Below are 16,496 nucleotides of genomic sequence, written 5' to 3' on the forward strand. Positions count from 1 at the left end.
CAGCCTTTGTACTTCATGCATGATTAAACTGAGAAAAAAGAAAAGGAGTACTGTGGCACCTTAGAGACTAACAAATTTATTAGAGCATAAGCTTTCGTGAGCTACAGCTCACTTCATGGCTTATGCTCTAATAAATTTGTTAGTCTCTAAGGTGCCACAAGTACTCCTTTTCTTTTTACGGACAAAGACTAACACAGCTGCTACTCTGAAAAATGTGATTAAACTGAGGTTTATCTTCTTCATGGTATTAAAAAAAACGCTTCAAAACTGTACAGTACTCAGATGAACATGGAATAAAGAAACAAATATACAGCTTTTCAGTCTTTGTCAGTTCTTGTGGCGGTTGAGCAGTTTCATGAATTCTGCCACAGTGCAACTCTGGGAGCCAGATCCTCAGCTAACGTAAACTGACATAGCTCCAATGACTTCAATGGAGCAACGCCCATTAACACAACCTTGAGATCCAGCATTTTATATATTAGGGCTAGCCACAGTTTATAGTATAGAATGCTAGATGTCAAACCGTACTGTGATGAGTTCCTTAAGGATACAGTATGTCTCACTATCACTGGAAAGTTCTCCTCAATCATGTGCTCGTTCTGCACTTCCTCACACTCCAACCCCCAACAGAAGAAGAAAAATTGGAACCCATACTTCACTACAGTATTTTATACAGCATCTTTCAAAAAGCCTTTATTGCTTAGAACAGTCACTAGTGGCTAGGGGGTCAGATTTTCAAAGGTACTTAGGTGTCTAATGATGCAGATACATGCCTATGGGCATTTTCAAATGTGCTTGGGCAGCCTAGGAACCTAACTGCCACTGGAAAATGGAACAAACTGAAAAACTGAAATAACCACAGAAGAAAAATCATTTTACAATTCTGTATACTGAGCCTGATTCTCCTCTTGTCTGCACTAGTTTTACTTCAATAAATTTGGATTTACACCAGGGTAAGTGAGAGAAGAATCAGGTTCACTATGCTTTATAGACTGAAATTTTTTCATAGTTACCAAAGCCAATACTAACAGTTAATATTGTTGTAGCTCATTAGCTAACAAACTCAGCCTCTGGCCAGGACAGCATACGACATACACAAGGAAAATGAAATGTGGTTTGACAGGACACATCCTATCCAAACATGCCAGAAATTCTTATTCTATTTGAATGAAAGGAGACTTCTATGGGGTTGTCATAAATATAAAGGGAAGGGTAACCACCTTTCTGTATACAGTGCTATAAAATCCCTCCTGGCCAGCGGCAAAATCCTTTCACCTGTAAAGGGTTAAGAAGCTAAGGTAACCTCGCTGGCACTTGACCCAAAATGATCAATGAGGGGACAAGATACTTTCAAATCTGGGCCGGGAGGGGAAGGCTTTTGTCTTTCTGTCTGGGTGATACCTTTGCCGGGAACAGATCAAGGATGCAAGCTCTCCAACTCCTGTAGAGTTAGTAAGTAATCTAGCTAGAAAATGCATTAGGTTTTCTTTGTTTTTTTGGCTTGTAAATTCGGTATGCTGGAGGAAATGTGTATTTCTGTTTTTGTGTCTTTTTGTACCTTAAGGTTTTGCCTAGAGGGATTCTCTATGTTTTGAATCTGACTGCCTGTAAGATTATCTTCCATTCTGATCTTACAGAGTTGTTCTCTTATCTTTTTTTGTTCTTCTAATAAAGTTCTGATTTTTTAAAGAATCTGATTGGGTTTTTTGGGTCTTAAAAATCCAAGGGATTTGCACTCATTTTGTTTATTTTCAAGCCTCCTCAGAAAAGGGGGTGTAAGGGCTTGGGGGGAATATTTTGGGGAAATAGGAACTCCAAGTGGTCTTTTTCCCTGGTTCTTTGTTAAAGCACTTGGTGGTGGCAGCGTTTTACCTAATCCAATGGCAAAGACTTTGTGCCTTGGGGAAGTTTTAATCAAAGCTGGTAGAAATAAGCTTAGTGAGGGCTTTCATGCAGGTTCCCACATCTGTACCCTAGAGTTCAGAGTGGGGAAGGAACCTTGAGGGGGTACAGCTACCTAGGATAATGTCTTAGCAATTTATTTTATTTCCTTGATTGTGATCTTCCAGTTCTCTGTGCCTCTGATTGGCAGGCACGAGTGGTAGGAAAGGCAAGACTCTGGGAACTGACTATATTCTGTAGTCTGAGCAGATAGAAGATTTGATCCTGAAAGTCCTTGTATGGTACACAGCAGGGTGCATAAGGTTGGCAAGTAGAAGCCTCATGTGGGTGCAAATAAGATCAAGGCATGGTCGTCTGCACTGACAGTAATAAGCCTACCCTGAGCTCCCCCTCCCTTACTTGCAAGTGTGCATGGTGAAAAAGTGGCAGTATGTACAATTGTCTGAGGACACAAAAGCCTAAGTGCTGTCCTCATCTTACCAGTGTGGTGCTTAGCTATGTGCAATGTTCTCTGCTTTACTTTTACTATGAGATCGGAATATTGTTGTGACTGGATAGCAATAATCTCATTAGTGCAGGTCAGGTTTACCTGTGCTGCTTCTTCCATTCATCACTTTTTATTGTGCAGGATCAAGTTCACATTCAGTTACCTTCTCCCTTAATCATTAACATTAAACACACAATCTCCTGATGCTACTACCCATGCCTGCTAAGGTTTTGAGAATTCCATTCATTTCTAAACTTATCTTCCTAACCACACCACAGTGCACTGATGTGGTATTGTCAGTAGGCTGCCCTTGTGCTTGTCACATTCAGATCATGAGTGGTAGATGGCGTGAGCAACTTTGTTACTTACTTCATAGAAGCCACGGACTAGAGCCTCTGTTTGCTGAACCACTCCTCGTTCTACACGCCACTTTACCATTCTCTCAATGTACTCCTTTTTGTTCTTTTCTGTCACCTGAGTATTTGAACCCCCAGATTTCAGCTCTCTTTCTGTCACCTAAGAAACAGAAATACATATTGGGGTAGCAATGCAGAGATCACCATGTATTTCAAGATTCAAGGCAGGCTTTGCAAAACGGTGCAGTGCAAGCAAAATTTCTGCATTCCTATCAATACGTCGCATCTTTACAGCTCACCCTATGTTGGTGTCTCTCCCATTCCCATCAGAAAAATTAAAGTAATTAGCAGGGGAAAAAACATATTCCAAATGGCATATCCGGATAATGATTCAGATTCTTTGATTCACTGACATCACACTTCGTGAAGTGGGACACATCAAGGTGCCATGATTTTCTCTGCTCAGCCCCTCTTTCCAGCACAGGCTACAGCAGCCTTGAGAATGCTTCAGCTTCTTGTGCCAGCTTGCAGTGTTCCCCCAGAAACCAATGACCAACTGATCATAGCCAAAACATAGCTCACTTTCACCACACTTGTTCATCCTGCCTGTCTCACCAAGAGCTGCAGGGAGGGTGACTTAGGAGCCAGCGGTGCCAGCTCTGGGCCTGCTGCAAACTTCCTAACCAGTGCAAAGGGAACAGGCCAGGACACAGCATCTGCCCCAGTGTCAGGGAAGTCAGCTTGTCTCACACAAGAAATGCAATTAGCTGGTTAACTGTTGGTTCAGAAACTTACCTGTTTCAGTTCAAAAGTTTTACTCTCACGTGACATGCTCCCTTAAGCAACAATTGTTACTGTGAGTAAAGCTACGTGGAAGTGTATAACAATGGGTATAGAATTTCATAGCATCTTAAGGGTTAATTTTAGTTGGTTTGATTGCTGAGGTTTGAGACAGACAAGAAGTGTTTAGAAGGAATCAGCCTTAGGAACCTATGCAGTTGAGCATATGATCTTTGGCAGATGTGGCAAAAAATTATCTACTTTGTAATTAAACTAATTTCAAATTCAGTCCAATACATTAAAAACATTAAGAACAATTAAGGGTTTATTTGCATGAACATTTAATTTGTGGCAAACTGGGGGGTGAGTCTACCCTGTCGTAGCCTGCTGCAGACAAACTGTCCGTGTGGACCCTGCTGCTGCGCATTAACACTTCATTAATGCACTCTGATCTCGTCCCATTCAGGCATGGGGCAATTCTCCAAAAAGGGACATATTTCTGGAGTTTAATGTACCCAACCTACACTCCCCCCACATCACATATCCTTTCAAAGCTTATTTTATGTTCATCTAGATGAAGTATGATAAGCAGCTGCCAAGTGGTGCCATACGGCTGTAGGTGAGGTGAAACAATGGTACCCAAAATGAGAAAGTGTCATTTTTTGCACAATGACAGGTTTCAGAGTAGCAGCTGTATTAGTCTGTATTCGCAAAAGAAAAGGAGTACTTGTGGCACCTTAGAGACTAACATATGTATTTGAGCATAAGCTTTTGTGAGCTACAGCTCACCTCATCGGATGCATGCAGTGGAAAATACAGTGGGGAGATTTATATACATAGAGAACATGAAACAATGGGTATTACCATACACACTGTAACGAGAGTGATCACTTAAGGTGAACTATTACCAGCAGGAGAGCGGGGGGAGGGGAGAGGAGGGAAAACCTTTTGTAGTGATAATCAAGGTGAGCCATTTCCAGCAGTTGACAAGAACATCTGAGGAACAGTGGGGGGTGGGGTGGGAGGAAATAGTTTTACTTTGTGTAAGAGTTCTTACAACTACAATACCCACCTGCTGAAGTGAAGAAACAGATTGACAGAGCCAGAAGAGTACCCAGAAGTCACCTACTACAGGACAGGCCCAACAAAGAAAATAACAGAACGCCACTAGCCATCACCTTCAGCCCCCAACTAAAACCTCTCCAAGACATCATCAAGGATCTACAACCTATCCTGAAGGACGACCCATCACTCTCACAGATCTTGGGAGACAGGCCAGTCCTTGCTTACAGACAGCCCCCTAACCTGAAGCAAATACTCACCAGCAACCACACACCACACAACAGAACCACTAACCCAGGAACCTATCCTTGCAACAAAGCCCGTTGCCAACTGTGTCCACATATCTATTCAGGGCACACCATCATAGGGCCTAATCACATCAGCCACACTATCAGAGGCTTGTTCACCTGCGCATCTACCAATGTGATATATGCCATCATGTGCCAGCAATGCCCCTCTGCCATGTACATTGGTCAAACTGGACAGTCTCTACATAAAAGAATAAATGGACACACATCAGACGTCAAGAATTATAACATTCAAAAACCAGTTGGAGAACACTTCAATCTCTTTGGTCACTCGATTACAGACCTAAAAGTTGCAATTCTTCAACAAAAAAACTTCACAAACAGACTCCAACGAGAGACTGCTGAATTGGAATTAGTTTACAAACTGGATACAATTAAATTAGGCTTGAATAGAGACTGGGAGTGGATGGGTCATTACACAAAGTAAAACTATTCCGCCCCTTCTCCCCCCCCCCGTTCCTCATTCGTTCTTGTCAACTGCTGGAAATGGCTCACCTTGATTATCACTACAAAAGGTTTTTCCCCCCCCACCCTCCTGCTGGTAATAGCTCACCTTAAGTGATCGCTCTCGTTACAGTGTGTATGGTAACACCCATTGTTTCATGTTCTCTGTGTATATAAATCTCCCCACTGTATTTTCCACTGAATGCATCCGATGAAGTCAGCTGTAGCTCACGAAAGCTTATGCTCAAATACATTTGTTAGTCTCTAAGGTACCACAAGTCCTCCTTTTCTTTTTTGCACAGTTCCAGAAACACTGCAACATGACTACACCTACAGTTTTTACTGCTTAAGTTAATTTCAACACCTTAATGTGGTGTTTATTGGTCAAACACCAATGTGTGTCCAAATGATAATGTATTAAAAGGTTTGTATTGATTTTGCATGGGCAAGTATTTTTTTTAACAGAAATGATGAAGTGGTTTAGCATGTGGCAACAATGTCAAATATCAACGTATTGCAATATACTAACATGAAATGTTTTCACATCGCATATTCTTCATTGTCAAAGTATGTCACAAGTGATTATAATAGTTTTCTATATTTTCAAATGAAATTTGCTGACCAGATGAGTCTCATATTGAAGTAGCAGTAGATTGCGTGCCCAGGGTTTGTACGGCGAGTGGGTAGATATAAATATATGTGAATTCCTAATGTAATGCTTCTCCATTTGTACATACAATATAGTACATTCAATGTAGTCTGCATATATAGGCAATTAATTTGTAATTGCCTATGTATTCAGTACTAGTCTTTCAAATATTCTAGAAATTAACTTTTTAATTCAGTGACACTCTGTGTTAGTGTTAGAGATGACAATACACAGCTTCTTACTGGGCTTCAATCAAAGTGCTCTAAAATGGTAATTTTGAAACTAACATATAGATCTAATTTATATCTAATTTAACATAAGTCTGTATACAATGTACAAAATGAAAAATGGTGATAGTGGTGGTGGTAATGCTAAAAATATAATAATTTTACCACTACAGAGAAATTACAGTATATGAAGACATTGAGGACACAAGCCCCTTAAAGCTTACATCAAAGAGAAAAATACTCTTCACAAACTTGGAAAAATGTGTTATTTGTCAAGAAAATCGAAAGAATGCAAAACTGTCAAAGCAACCAGTGCTGGACAGAATTCTGTGATGCTGGCAGCAGAAGTCAGGAGAGATGAATTGTATTGGTGGCTACTGGATGAGTTTTCTAGTTTAGATGATGTGCCACCAATACTCTGTCACAGGGGTTGCTTTCAGAAATACACAAGCAAGTTGAATGTTGCACATGTCAGAGTTTTACTGAACCTAGGGAAGAAAACAGATTCTGAATCTGATCAGAGACCATCATGTTCATCTGCTTCTAAAGCCACCAGAGCAAGCATGTCCTCCAGCAATCGGGCCTGTTGCACTGTTTGCTTGAGAAAACCACCCAAGAAAGACAAGAAACTTAATAAAATAGGAACATTTGAGAGCAACCCATCTACGGGAGGTCGCACTTCAAAGACAAGATGATGACATGTTGCACTGAATATCTGTAGAAGACTTGATTGCTTTTGTCACTCAACATGACTTCTTCCTCTGAGTAAAAAGAATCTTAAAGCAAAACCATCTAGTTTCACTGCAACAATACAGTCACATTATGACATTGCACTTTATCAGCTAGTAGAAGAGATAGACAATGCTCTTATGTACAAGAAGGCTTTTCTGTCCAAGCTGCTACAAAGATATAAAGCCCTATGTCCCTCAGATGTAGAAACTGAAAGCTATTCTAGCAGCAAATTATAGGCAAGATTAGAAAAACACTATGGTTCTGCAATTTCATTCTATGAACAGCATGGGAAAGGCATATCTACCATTAACCATGCAGCACAATAACATTAGCTGATGATATCCAAGCTGCTAGTCATCTGAAGCAGGAACTTAACTCATCCAAATGTTTTGTGGATGTTCTTCTGGCAAATGAGCCTGATGAATAGCTTGCAAATGAACAAGTGATTTTGTATAATGCCGCTTCAATCCTTCGGTCTGAAATAACCAAAATGAAAGCGTCAGAGTGTTATCCAAAGTCAGGTGTTTGTAGTTTACAGAGGGCAGCTACTTTTGTGCCCCAGTTGGTGCAGGAGTTTGTCCTTTGGTTGGTAGATAAAGAGGCATAAAATTCAGCCAGTGGTGTCGACCTTCAGAAGACATTCAAAGAAGCTGTCTCTCAGTTGCAGAGTGCATAGTATTTAAGTGTTCCAAAATGATCACACCACTGCACACAGGTCTTGTGGCATGGCTTAACCCATGAGTTTGGGTCTCACAATTGAATTGACGTACTGTACCTCCATGGATTCTGCAGTTATGATGAGCTGAGGCAGTTCATCGCTAGTGTTACAAAAACTGAAGTAGAAAGACTCCAGAGGGGTATGTTAGTTTCAAATGGAGATACACCACTTCATGCTGGTAGAAATCTCATCCATGAAGGAGACAGTAATACAGACACCAGCATTGAGAGCACTGATGGAAAGATACCTTGTTTTCAATGGCTAGAGTGGTATTTGAAGAACAGTTTGCAGATAGTTCAGCATCACAAGAAATATCACTGACCCATGAGAAAGAAGAGTCACTTACACTACCCAGGCAATCAGACACTCGTATGCAATGTGCAGTATCTGAAAAACCTAGAACACATCCAGGACTGTCTCACGATAAAAAAACACTTAGAAAAAAAAACTCTTGTCACCTATAAATGAACAATGTCTGAGATCTCTCCTGGACTCTCTTAAGACTACTACTTCATAATGTCCTACCAATACCAAATTGCATCGTTATTGTTCACTCTCATGTGATTCCATTTTGGTCTGGTTTCAAGCACAAGCTTGCAACAAAGAAAGAGCACAGCAATTGCATATGTACCTATTGTGGATGAAGAATAAATGGAGAGATCTGTGACAGGTCCACTTGATTCTGATGGAACACATAGCTTCTTCAGCCTAGTCAAGATCTCTGTCATCAAAACATTTGCAGGCATAGCCAAGAAGACCAAATTTAAGTTTGACAATGGAGGGACAATCACAGCAGCTATCAATCCAGGAATTGTTTTCCGCAGAGTCCTGCCCTTAGCAAGATGAAGAGATGATGTTTCAGTGGCAACTGTTCTTTGGCACTGAAGAGGACCTGAGCCTGTGTTCTTCTTTCATGCTGATGGAACAATGAGAACAACAGACAAAGCTGAATTAAGGCATCAGCTGGAAGCTCAAGCTGAAAGAATCCATGAGCTAAGAGAATGGAACTATGTCTACACAGCAAAGAAAAACCCATGGCTGGCTCATCCACACATCCTAGAGTCTGGGCTCCAGTCCAAGCCTGAAGTCTACACAGCAATGAAACAGTCCCACAGCCTGAGACCTGTGAGCTGAGTTGGTTGACCAGCAGTGGGTTTTTCTTTGCTGTGTAGACATATGCAAAGAAACCACTGTGTACATCAAAGATGCCAAGGCTGTGATACAAATGATGGCTGGAGACAAATTCCACATATTCAGTGTATTGGCTGCTGAGTACGTGAGGAAGGTCCTAACAGGATTTGTCAAAGCTAATTCTGTAATCAAAGTCTTTGACATATGACAATTCCTTGAAAACTGCAGAAAGACAGCACTGGACAGGGTCTAAGGCTGGATACAAAAAATATCAGGTGATTGGTGGACACCCTTTGCCTCCATGAAAAACGTTTCTAAATGTGGCATCCAACAAGCAGTCACTTGTAAAATTCCTCTGTGAATATATTGTTCAAAATGCACCTTCTTGTTGGAGGCTTTTACAATGGGGAAGTAGCAAAGTCCATCACCAGTGGGGTGTTGAAGTCCAAGACTTGTACAGTAAGAAAGCGGACACAAGGATGCCTCTGCATGCTGTATGTGCTAATATGGCTTTTGGGCCTCTCGGTGTCAAAGTAAACATAGTAATCACTTGACACAGAAGGTTTGGTCCTTGTGGTTCATTACTTTTCAAAACTGGAACACATATATAGCATGTGGATTGAAAGAGGCATCATTATCAGCACAACTGACAAGTGTTGCTTCATACTTGTGCATGCAATTTGTGATGCACTCACTCCTGACTTCTGCAACATACTTCCTGCTGTATTAACAGGATGTAACTCTGTTTCATCCCTATTTGGTACTGGGGAAAAAATCTGTGTTCGATGCTGTCAAAACAAAGGGAGCTTTATGCTCCAGAGATCTTGCCAAACTGGGAGAGAGTGACAGACAAGCTGCAATTTCTGCAGCAAGAGAACTGTTAGCAGCAATGTCTGACCAGAGTAAAAAAGAAAAGGAAATCTGAATAGTTTGCACCACAATCTAGCCATCAAAAAGGACAAGTCACTGGCCAAACTCCCATCATGTGAGGACAGTTTTGAAGAGCACGTCTAAAGAGCATATTGGCAAACAAAGATTTAGATGTCTTTGCACATAGTTGAACAAGATATTGGATCACCACTACAACATGGATGGAAAAATGTGGATGATGAACTACTTCCTGTATTCTTCAAGGGCCCAGCGGCTTCTGAGCTTCTACAAGACCTTATTTGTGCCTGTACCAGTAGGGGCTCACTGCACAATCAACTGTGTCTGTAGTCAGAACAATCTTCCCTGCACAGAACTGTGTACTTGCCAAAGCAATGGAGACCACACACTCTCAATAGAGACCATAATGATGAATAAGATGATGATAATGAATCTGACTAGAAATGTAAACAGCACTATTACAGTTCAATGATACTTGTTCAAATTCATTATTCTATTTTGTTTCACACTTTAGATTGTTGTCGTGATGCTTTGAGGTCACAAAGAAATCCAATTTTATGTTCTTCAATAATACATACAGTCATTAATCTAACAGAAACGAATGCAAATATTTCAAAGTTTTAATTGTCGATGGTATTATTGTTTATCCCGTTTCTATGGTAATGGTGCCACTTGCCAGCCTCACATCATACGTTATCTTAAAGTAGACATTATAAGCTTTCCAATGATGTATTATGTGCATGTGTATAGAGAGGGTACATTAAGTCAACAAATCATGATGTCGGCTGCTCAACTGATTTCAAATAGGACTACATCAAAGCACATTAACAAACTGTTAATGCACATCAGCAGAGTCCACATAGACAGTCTGCGGAAGGCTAGTGCAAATAGATTCACACCTCAACTTGCTACAAACCATATTTGTGCGTAGACAAGCCCTAAAAAAATGATTTAGAAAGTGATGGAACCTCCTTATGCCCTTTTCAGTTTTCTGCTGCCATAGTAGTGATGTCTGCTATAGATAATGAATGGCTACATACATGATTTATATGTTGATTGGTTCAAGAGATTGCAAAGAAAGCATATATACTGTGATCTTCATTATTCTGCCGATTGACAGGGACCTAGAGCAGCATCATGAATTATGGAAACACTTGATGATTCATCCAAGCTCAAGCTTTAATGAGAAGCAGTAAGAGCAAGTAAGGTTAACCAGGGTAAAGTTAGACATAATGGGCTATCTCCTCAGCTGGTATATATGGACTCCAATGGAGCTGCACTCATTTACACCAGCTGAGACTTTGGCCCCAGGGCTCAATTTCATCCCTGAAGACAGTGCATAGTTGTGATAGAGTGATGAAAGCCCCTGTTCAGCAAAGCAGTTATGCATATGTCTAGCTTTAAGCACGTGCTTGAGTCCCATTGTCCAAAATCTCTTGCAAGATTTCCCAAAACATGCAGACTTCCTGATGACTGATTTCTTCAGCTTCTTATTATCTCTATATAGGTATACTCTCATTTATCCAAATCCTCATTATCTGATCCTCTGCATTATCTGATTCCCTTCCTTGTCCCCCATGTATCTCAAGTTGATGAACAGACACCCCTGGACTGAACTGAAAGGAGCAGGACAAGTCCCCAGGCACGGGGAGGCCACCCTGCTGCTGAGTGTGCAGGGAACCCTTGGGAGTGAGTGAACAGAGCTGTGACAGCAGAGCTGCAGAGGGATTTGTGTGCTGCCACAGGGACAGTGACACAGAATCCCTGCAGGTACAAGGTGCAAGAAAGGCTGCGATCTTGGTGGAGTAGAGCATAATCCCATGCTGCACCCAAATGTCCCTTCTAGATTATGTTTGCCCTATCCATCCTTTGAGATGCAGCCCCCAAATATTAATAGAGCTACCATTGTGATTTACACTTTGGTAAAATATTGTTCACCCACACTTTAAATGATCCAACAACTCTTCAAAGTTGGACTCATCTGTGAGCAATACATAATTCAGGTTTCATTCTTCCATTTCCTAAACTTTCTTGTCCACAAGATCTTTGTTGTCTGACCATATTCTTTTAAACATAGGTTTTTTGACAACCAGTTTACAATTTTCAATCTTATAATTTTGCTGGCCAGACTTGTACACACCAAATTCTTGGGACTCTCTGCTAGATCGTTTGCCATGTGTCTGCTTGAATGGTATCTGGCTCACGCAGAAGTTATTCTTAAATACTGAATATCAGGCCCTCAATATTCGCTTCTTCCCATGACCAGCTTTGGGCCTGATCCTAAAACCCATTAAAGTCAATGGGAGTCTTCTCATGGACTTATCATTTAACATTTATATTGGGGTAGCACCTAGAGGCCAATCTGATTGTGGCCTCAATATGCTTGGTGCTGTACAAACATTCAAAAAAATGACAGTCCCTGCCCAAAAAACCTTAAAATCCAAAAGGAGATTAGGGCCAGATTTTGATGCTCTTATTCACAATGAAAGTCACCTTCCTTCACCAGTAATCCCAGTGAAGTCAATGGGTCTGCTTGTGAAGTAAGGTACTAGTCAACATGAGTAAGGCTAACAGAATCTGTCCCTAAGCTGTTCATTTGTTTTAGTACTATCAGATATCTTAATCTTTTCTTTTAAAACCCATCTCATTTGTAGCATGCAACAAAATCCCACTTAATGATATGCATTTTCTCTTTGCAAAGAGCTTAATTCTAGGTAGTGAGCCAGGTGGTGCCCTCAGATACATGAGCGCAACTCCCATTGATGTTTTCATTTACCTTCGTTGTCTACTAATGTAAATACAAATGTAACTCATCTCTCTGTACAGTGTATTTGCATAACTTTGTCTGCCTACGTCTTTATGCATTAGTTTTAAACTGACATTTCTCCTAGAGCAACCACTGCATCATCATTTGGATGTCACGCAAAATTTTGCTCAAAGCCAAGAAAACAGTTGAGGTCTGGGCTGTATAGAACAATCCTATCTCTTCTGAAGAGGCCCCAATACTTGCAATCCCTTATCCTGTCCCCTGGATTCCGTTTTTGCCTCTTGTCCTTCCTCGCTCCCCCTCTTTCCCTTGTCATCAATCTCTATCCTCTAGTTCCTTTCCACAAGTCTACAGACACACCAGAGTTCAACTTCAACCTTGAAAATACCCTTCTGCGGACTCTTCTATTTCTGCTTCTGCTTCCAAGATCCTTATTGCTGACCCTACTGTTTACTCCTGCTTCCAGACTTTCTCTGCTCCAACTCTATTCTTGATCTCCTCCAGCCTGGCTTATGCCCTTGCTACTTCCCTGGAAAGTCACAGGGGCAATATTTTACTTTGATCTCTCTGCTGCCTTTGAGACTATTAGTCAAACCCTCATCCTGCACTTTCTCGGCTTTGGTACTTCTTTAGCCTTCAGCATCTCCTCCTCTTAATCCTGCCCCTAACTCCCCATTGGTTTCTACTGGGGCTCCGTCCCCTCTTTCTTTTTTCTAGGCAACTTCATCCACGCTCACAGTGTTACCTACTGTCTCCATGCTGATGATTTCCAAATCTGCCTCTCTATCCTCATCTCTCCCCTTTTGTCCAGTCTACCATCTCCAACTGTTCTTCCTACATCTCCTCTTTGATGTCCTACCACTATCTCATTGGGCCAAATTCAGTGGGGTCATATATAGTGGTGTAAAATACACAGATTATACTCTCATTTACAACAGTGTAAATGTAAAGTAACTCCACTGAAATCAACAGAGCTATTCTAAATTTACATTGGTGTAACTCAAAGCTGAATTTGGCCTCATGCCTAAGTTGGTTAAACAAATAAACTAAAAACAAAAACAAAACAATACAATCAGGTGTAAGTGGCAGAAGCATAATTACTGGGGATACATAACTAAGGGTAATTTATATGCCCAGTGTGCAGAAGGAGGCGAGGATAGAAGGAATAGCAACTAATAGGAAGGTGCAAGGCAAAGTAGTGATGAGGGTTGCCATACCAAACACCACCTATTAGTTGTTCTCCCCCGCCTTCAGTCACATCGACATGTAAGTTACATCCTTTGTCCACATTCACCGAATAACAAATCTGTCTGAATTACACCCTAGAAAGGGAAGCTATATTTCACTTTAGAGAATTCCTTCTGTTCATCAGTGTGTGGCTGACGAGGCCTGTAGGGAAGCCAGGCCTAGTATTGTATATGGTAGACTCTGAGAATAACTGTGTGCATTGAAACAGACGACTTATAAGAAACAAAAGGCAAGAGATGAAAATAGCACTGAACAGTCAAAAAAAGGTTAAAGGAATTTACTACAAATCTGTTCAAACAGAATGATGTTCATTGTGTTTGACTATGTCAGTTCCAAATCTGTTTTTCAAACTCTGCGATGGTTTGTCACATAGCCATACTCACCTGTCCAAACACCTCCTCATTCACTGTGAAAGTGAGATCCAGGATATCAGTGATGTTGTTATCCTTCATCCACTGCAAGCTCTGATGAAACTCCTCATCCAGGTACTCCAAGTCACTTAAATCACATGGCCTAATTGTACAGCAAGACAGAGAAACGACGAGAAAGATATAACCTTATGCGTATCAGGATGATGGTTCACTGCTCAGAACATGTACAGTGTTTTCTTATGACAAAGCTCTGACAAAAGCTGATGCCCTTTTGACTTTATACATACACCTTTTGTTAAAGCACCAAACTCAAAGTGCATGGACTACAGAACATTAAAGATCAGTAAAAGAGAATGATGTGCATTTTAAAAGCTTATTAAAAGAGACTTCATTGCAAATTCAGATTAATCCTCATAGACTTTAAGGTCAGAAGGGACCATCGGGATAATCTAGTCTGACTTCCTTCACATTGCAGCCACAGAACTTCACCCACCACTCCAGTAATAGACCCCTAACCTCTGGCTGAGTTACTGAAGTCATGATTTAACCAACCATTTCAGATAAACATTCCTCTGAGTTATCATCTGTCAATATATATCAGTTCATTCAACTGAATCTTGGTATATTTTATGTGGCTTTTCTTATTGCATACAATTGATTAAAGAGCAATAGACCATCCATTAAAATATCAAAACATTTCAATGAGCATTAAAAGTAATACATTACTGGGCATCATTGTGTAAGACAGGCTGAGCAAAACCCATAAGAAACCTGTAATGCTTTACATCCATATTAACATTTGTAAACATAATTAACAAATGCTTAGGCTGAAAAAAAATCCAAACAATGGAGGTTGGGCAATTATGGTTTTTCCAGTGACAAGCAAGATAACTCATTTTGTTTAGAGAAAATAATTGTTTCTCTGTGGACTGTCCAATTAAATATGCTTTTCAGTGACCCATATCCCATTTAAATGGTTTGGACTGCATTTTCCTAATATTAAAATTTAGGAACGTGGACCAATATTTTCAAAAGTGGGTGCTTAACTCCAATGCTTTTTAACCCTTTAATCAACACGGTTAATATTAAAGAAGGGCACATTCTGGGGGAAAAAAAGGAAATTATTAAATCTCCCTCCCATCTACCCTAAAAACAAACAGTGGAAGACCTTGACAACTAAGGTCCCAGCCCTGCAATGAACTCCACAAGGGTTTGCTTCTGCAGAGATCATGGCAGGATCGAGGCCCAAGTCTCTGTTGATTGCATTCATATACTTACAGTCTCAGTAGTGCTTTATAGAATGGCCTCGTGAAGAAAGCATCAAGAAGATACTGATGAATGAGAGCAAGGCCAAGGATACGACCACTGAACCTGAACCTAGGATACAAACAACACACAGTAAACAATGTGTAACTCAGAACATACCAATGTAGGAGCTTATGTAAATATATCTAATCTAATCTATCTATCTATCTAAGTATGGGTACTGCAGTAGATAAATCAAAAGAAGCCTCTTAATCTCTCAGTCTCATAGTTTAAGGTGCATAATAGGCAGTTGTCAGGAGGAGGCCAAAAAGATGAATAAACTAAAGTAATGGAGAAGCAGAAATATATATATATACACACATACCAATGTAGCAGCTTACATATATATGTATGGGTACTGCAGTAGATAAATATATATATATATATATATATATTTCTGCTTCTCCATTACTTTAGCTTATTCATCTTGTTGGCCTCCTCCTGACAACTGCCTATTATGCACCTTAAACTATGTGACTGAGAGATTAAGAGGCTTCTTTTGATTTGTCTACTGCAGTACCCACACTACTTGGTGGCTTTGGCAGTTGGTATATTGCACATAAGCTGCCCTCAAATTCTAAACCAACAACCACTTGCCACATTCAGCTCCTGTGATCTTTAGCAGGACATTATACTATAGATCAGGTGTGTCAAATATCTGGACTTTGTGCTGAATTTGGCCCGCTTAAGATGTTCATATGCCCACTTTGATGGGGTTCCTGCTCCACACTGGGCTCTAAGGGGTTAATAAAGCCCTATGGAGGCTGCGCAGGAGGCAACCAATCAGTGAAGGGCTGAAGGGAGCAGCCAATCAGAGCCAAGCAAGCCCATATAAAAATGGAGCTGCAGGGCCGAGGAAGGCAGTTCTCTGCTGGGAGCTCAGGGAGGAAGGGCTGTGTCACTGGAGAGCTGAAAGAACTGCCAGCACCCTGGACAGAGCAGTGCTGCGAGCAGGGACCGGGGGAGCGAGAGACAGCTCCTGGCTGGCTGCTGGGGTTTGCAGGCTGAGACCCTGAGGCAAGGCCAAAGAGGATGCTGGGACCATGAGGAAGTGGCCAGACAATTTGCTGCAATTGCCTCTAAGAGAGTGGCTGAACAGTAGACTGCAGGTCTCCCGGAAG

The 16,496-nt window shown here is 40.9% G+C and overlaps 1 protein-coding gene across 5 annotated transcripts in view; it reads right to left on the minus strand.

The window, feature by feature from the left end:
* Positions 1–16,496, minus strand: part of HECW1 (HECT, C2 and WW domain containing E3 ubiquitin protein ligase 1) — a 353,214-nt gene that overhangs the window by 16,843 nt on the left and 319,875 nt on the right. For all 5 annotated transcript variants that reach the window (XM_073332820.1, XM_073332821.1, XM_073332823.1 and 2 more), the window contains 3 exons: positions 15,349–15,447; positions 14,083–14,212; positions 2,759–2,905 (listed from right to left, as the gene is read on the minus strand). In XM_073332820.1, the coding sequence (XP_073188921.1) occupies positions 2,759–2,905; positions 14,083–14,212; positions 15,349–15,447 (376 nt within the window). The remainder of the gene's footprint in view (positions 1–2,758; positions 2,906–14,082; positions 14,213–15,348; positions 15,448–16,496) is intronic.

The sequence above is a fragment of the Lepidochelys kempii genome, chromosome 2 (assembly GCF_965140285.1).
Source record: "Lepidochelys kempii isolate rLepKem1 chromosome 2, rLepKem1.hap1, whole genome shotgun sequence".
In the NCBI taxonomy this organism is placed as follows: Eukaryota; Metazoa; Chordata; order Testudines; family Cheloniidae; genus Lepidochelys; species Lepidochelys kempii.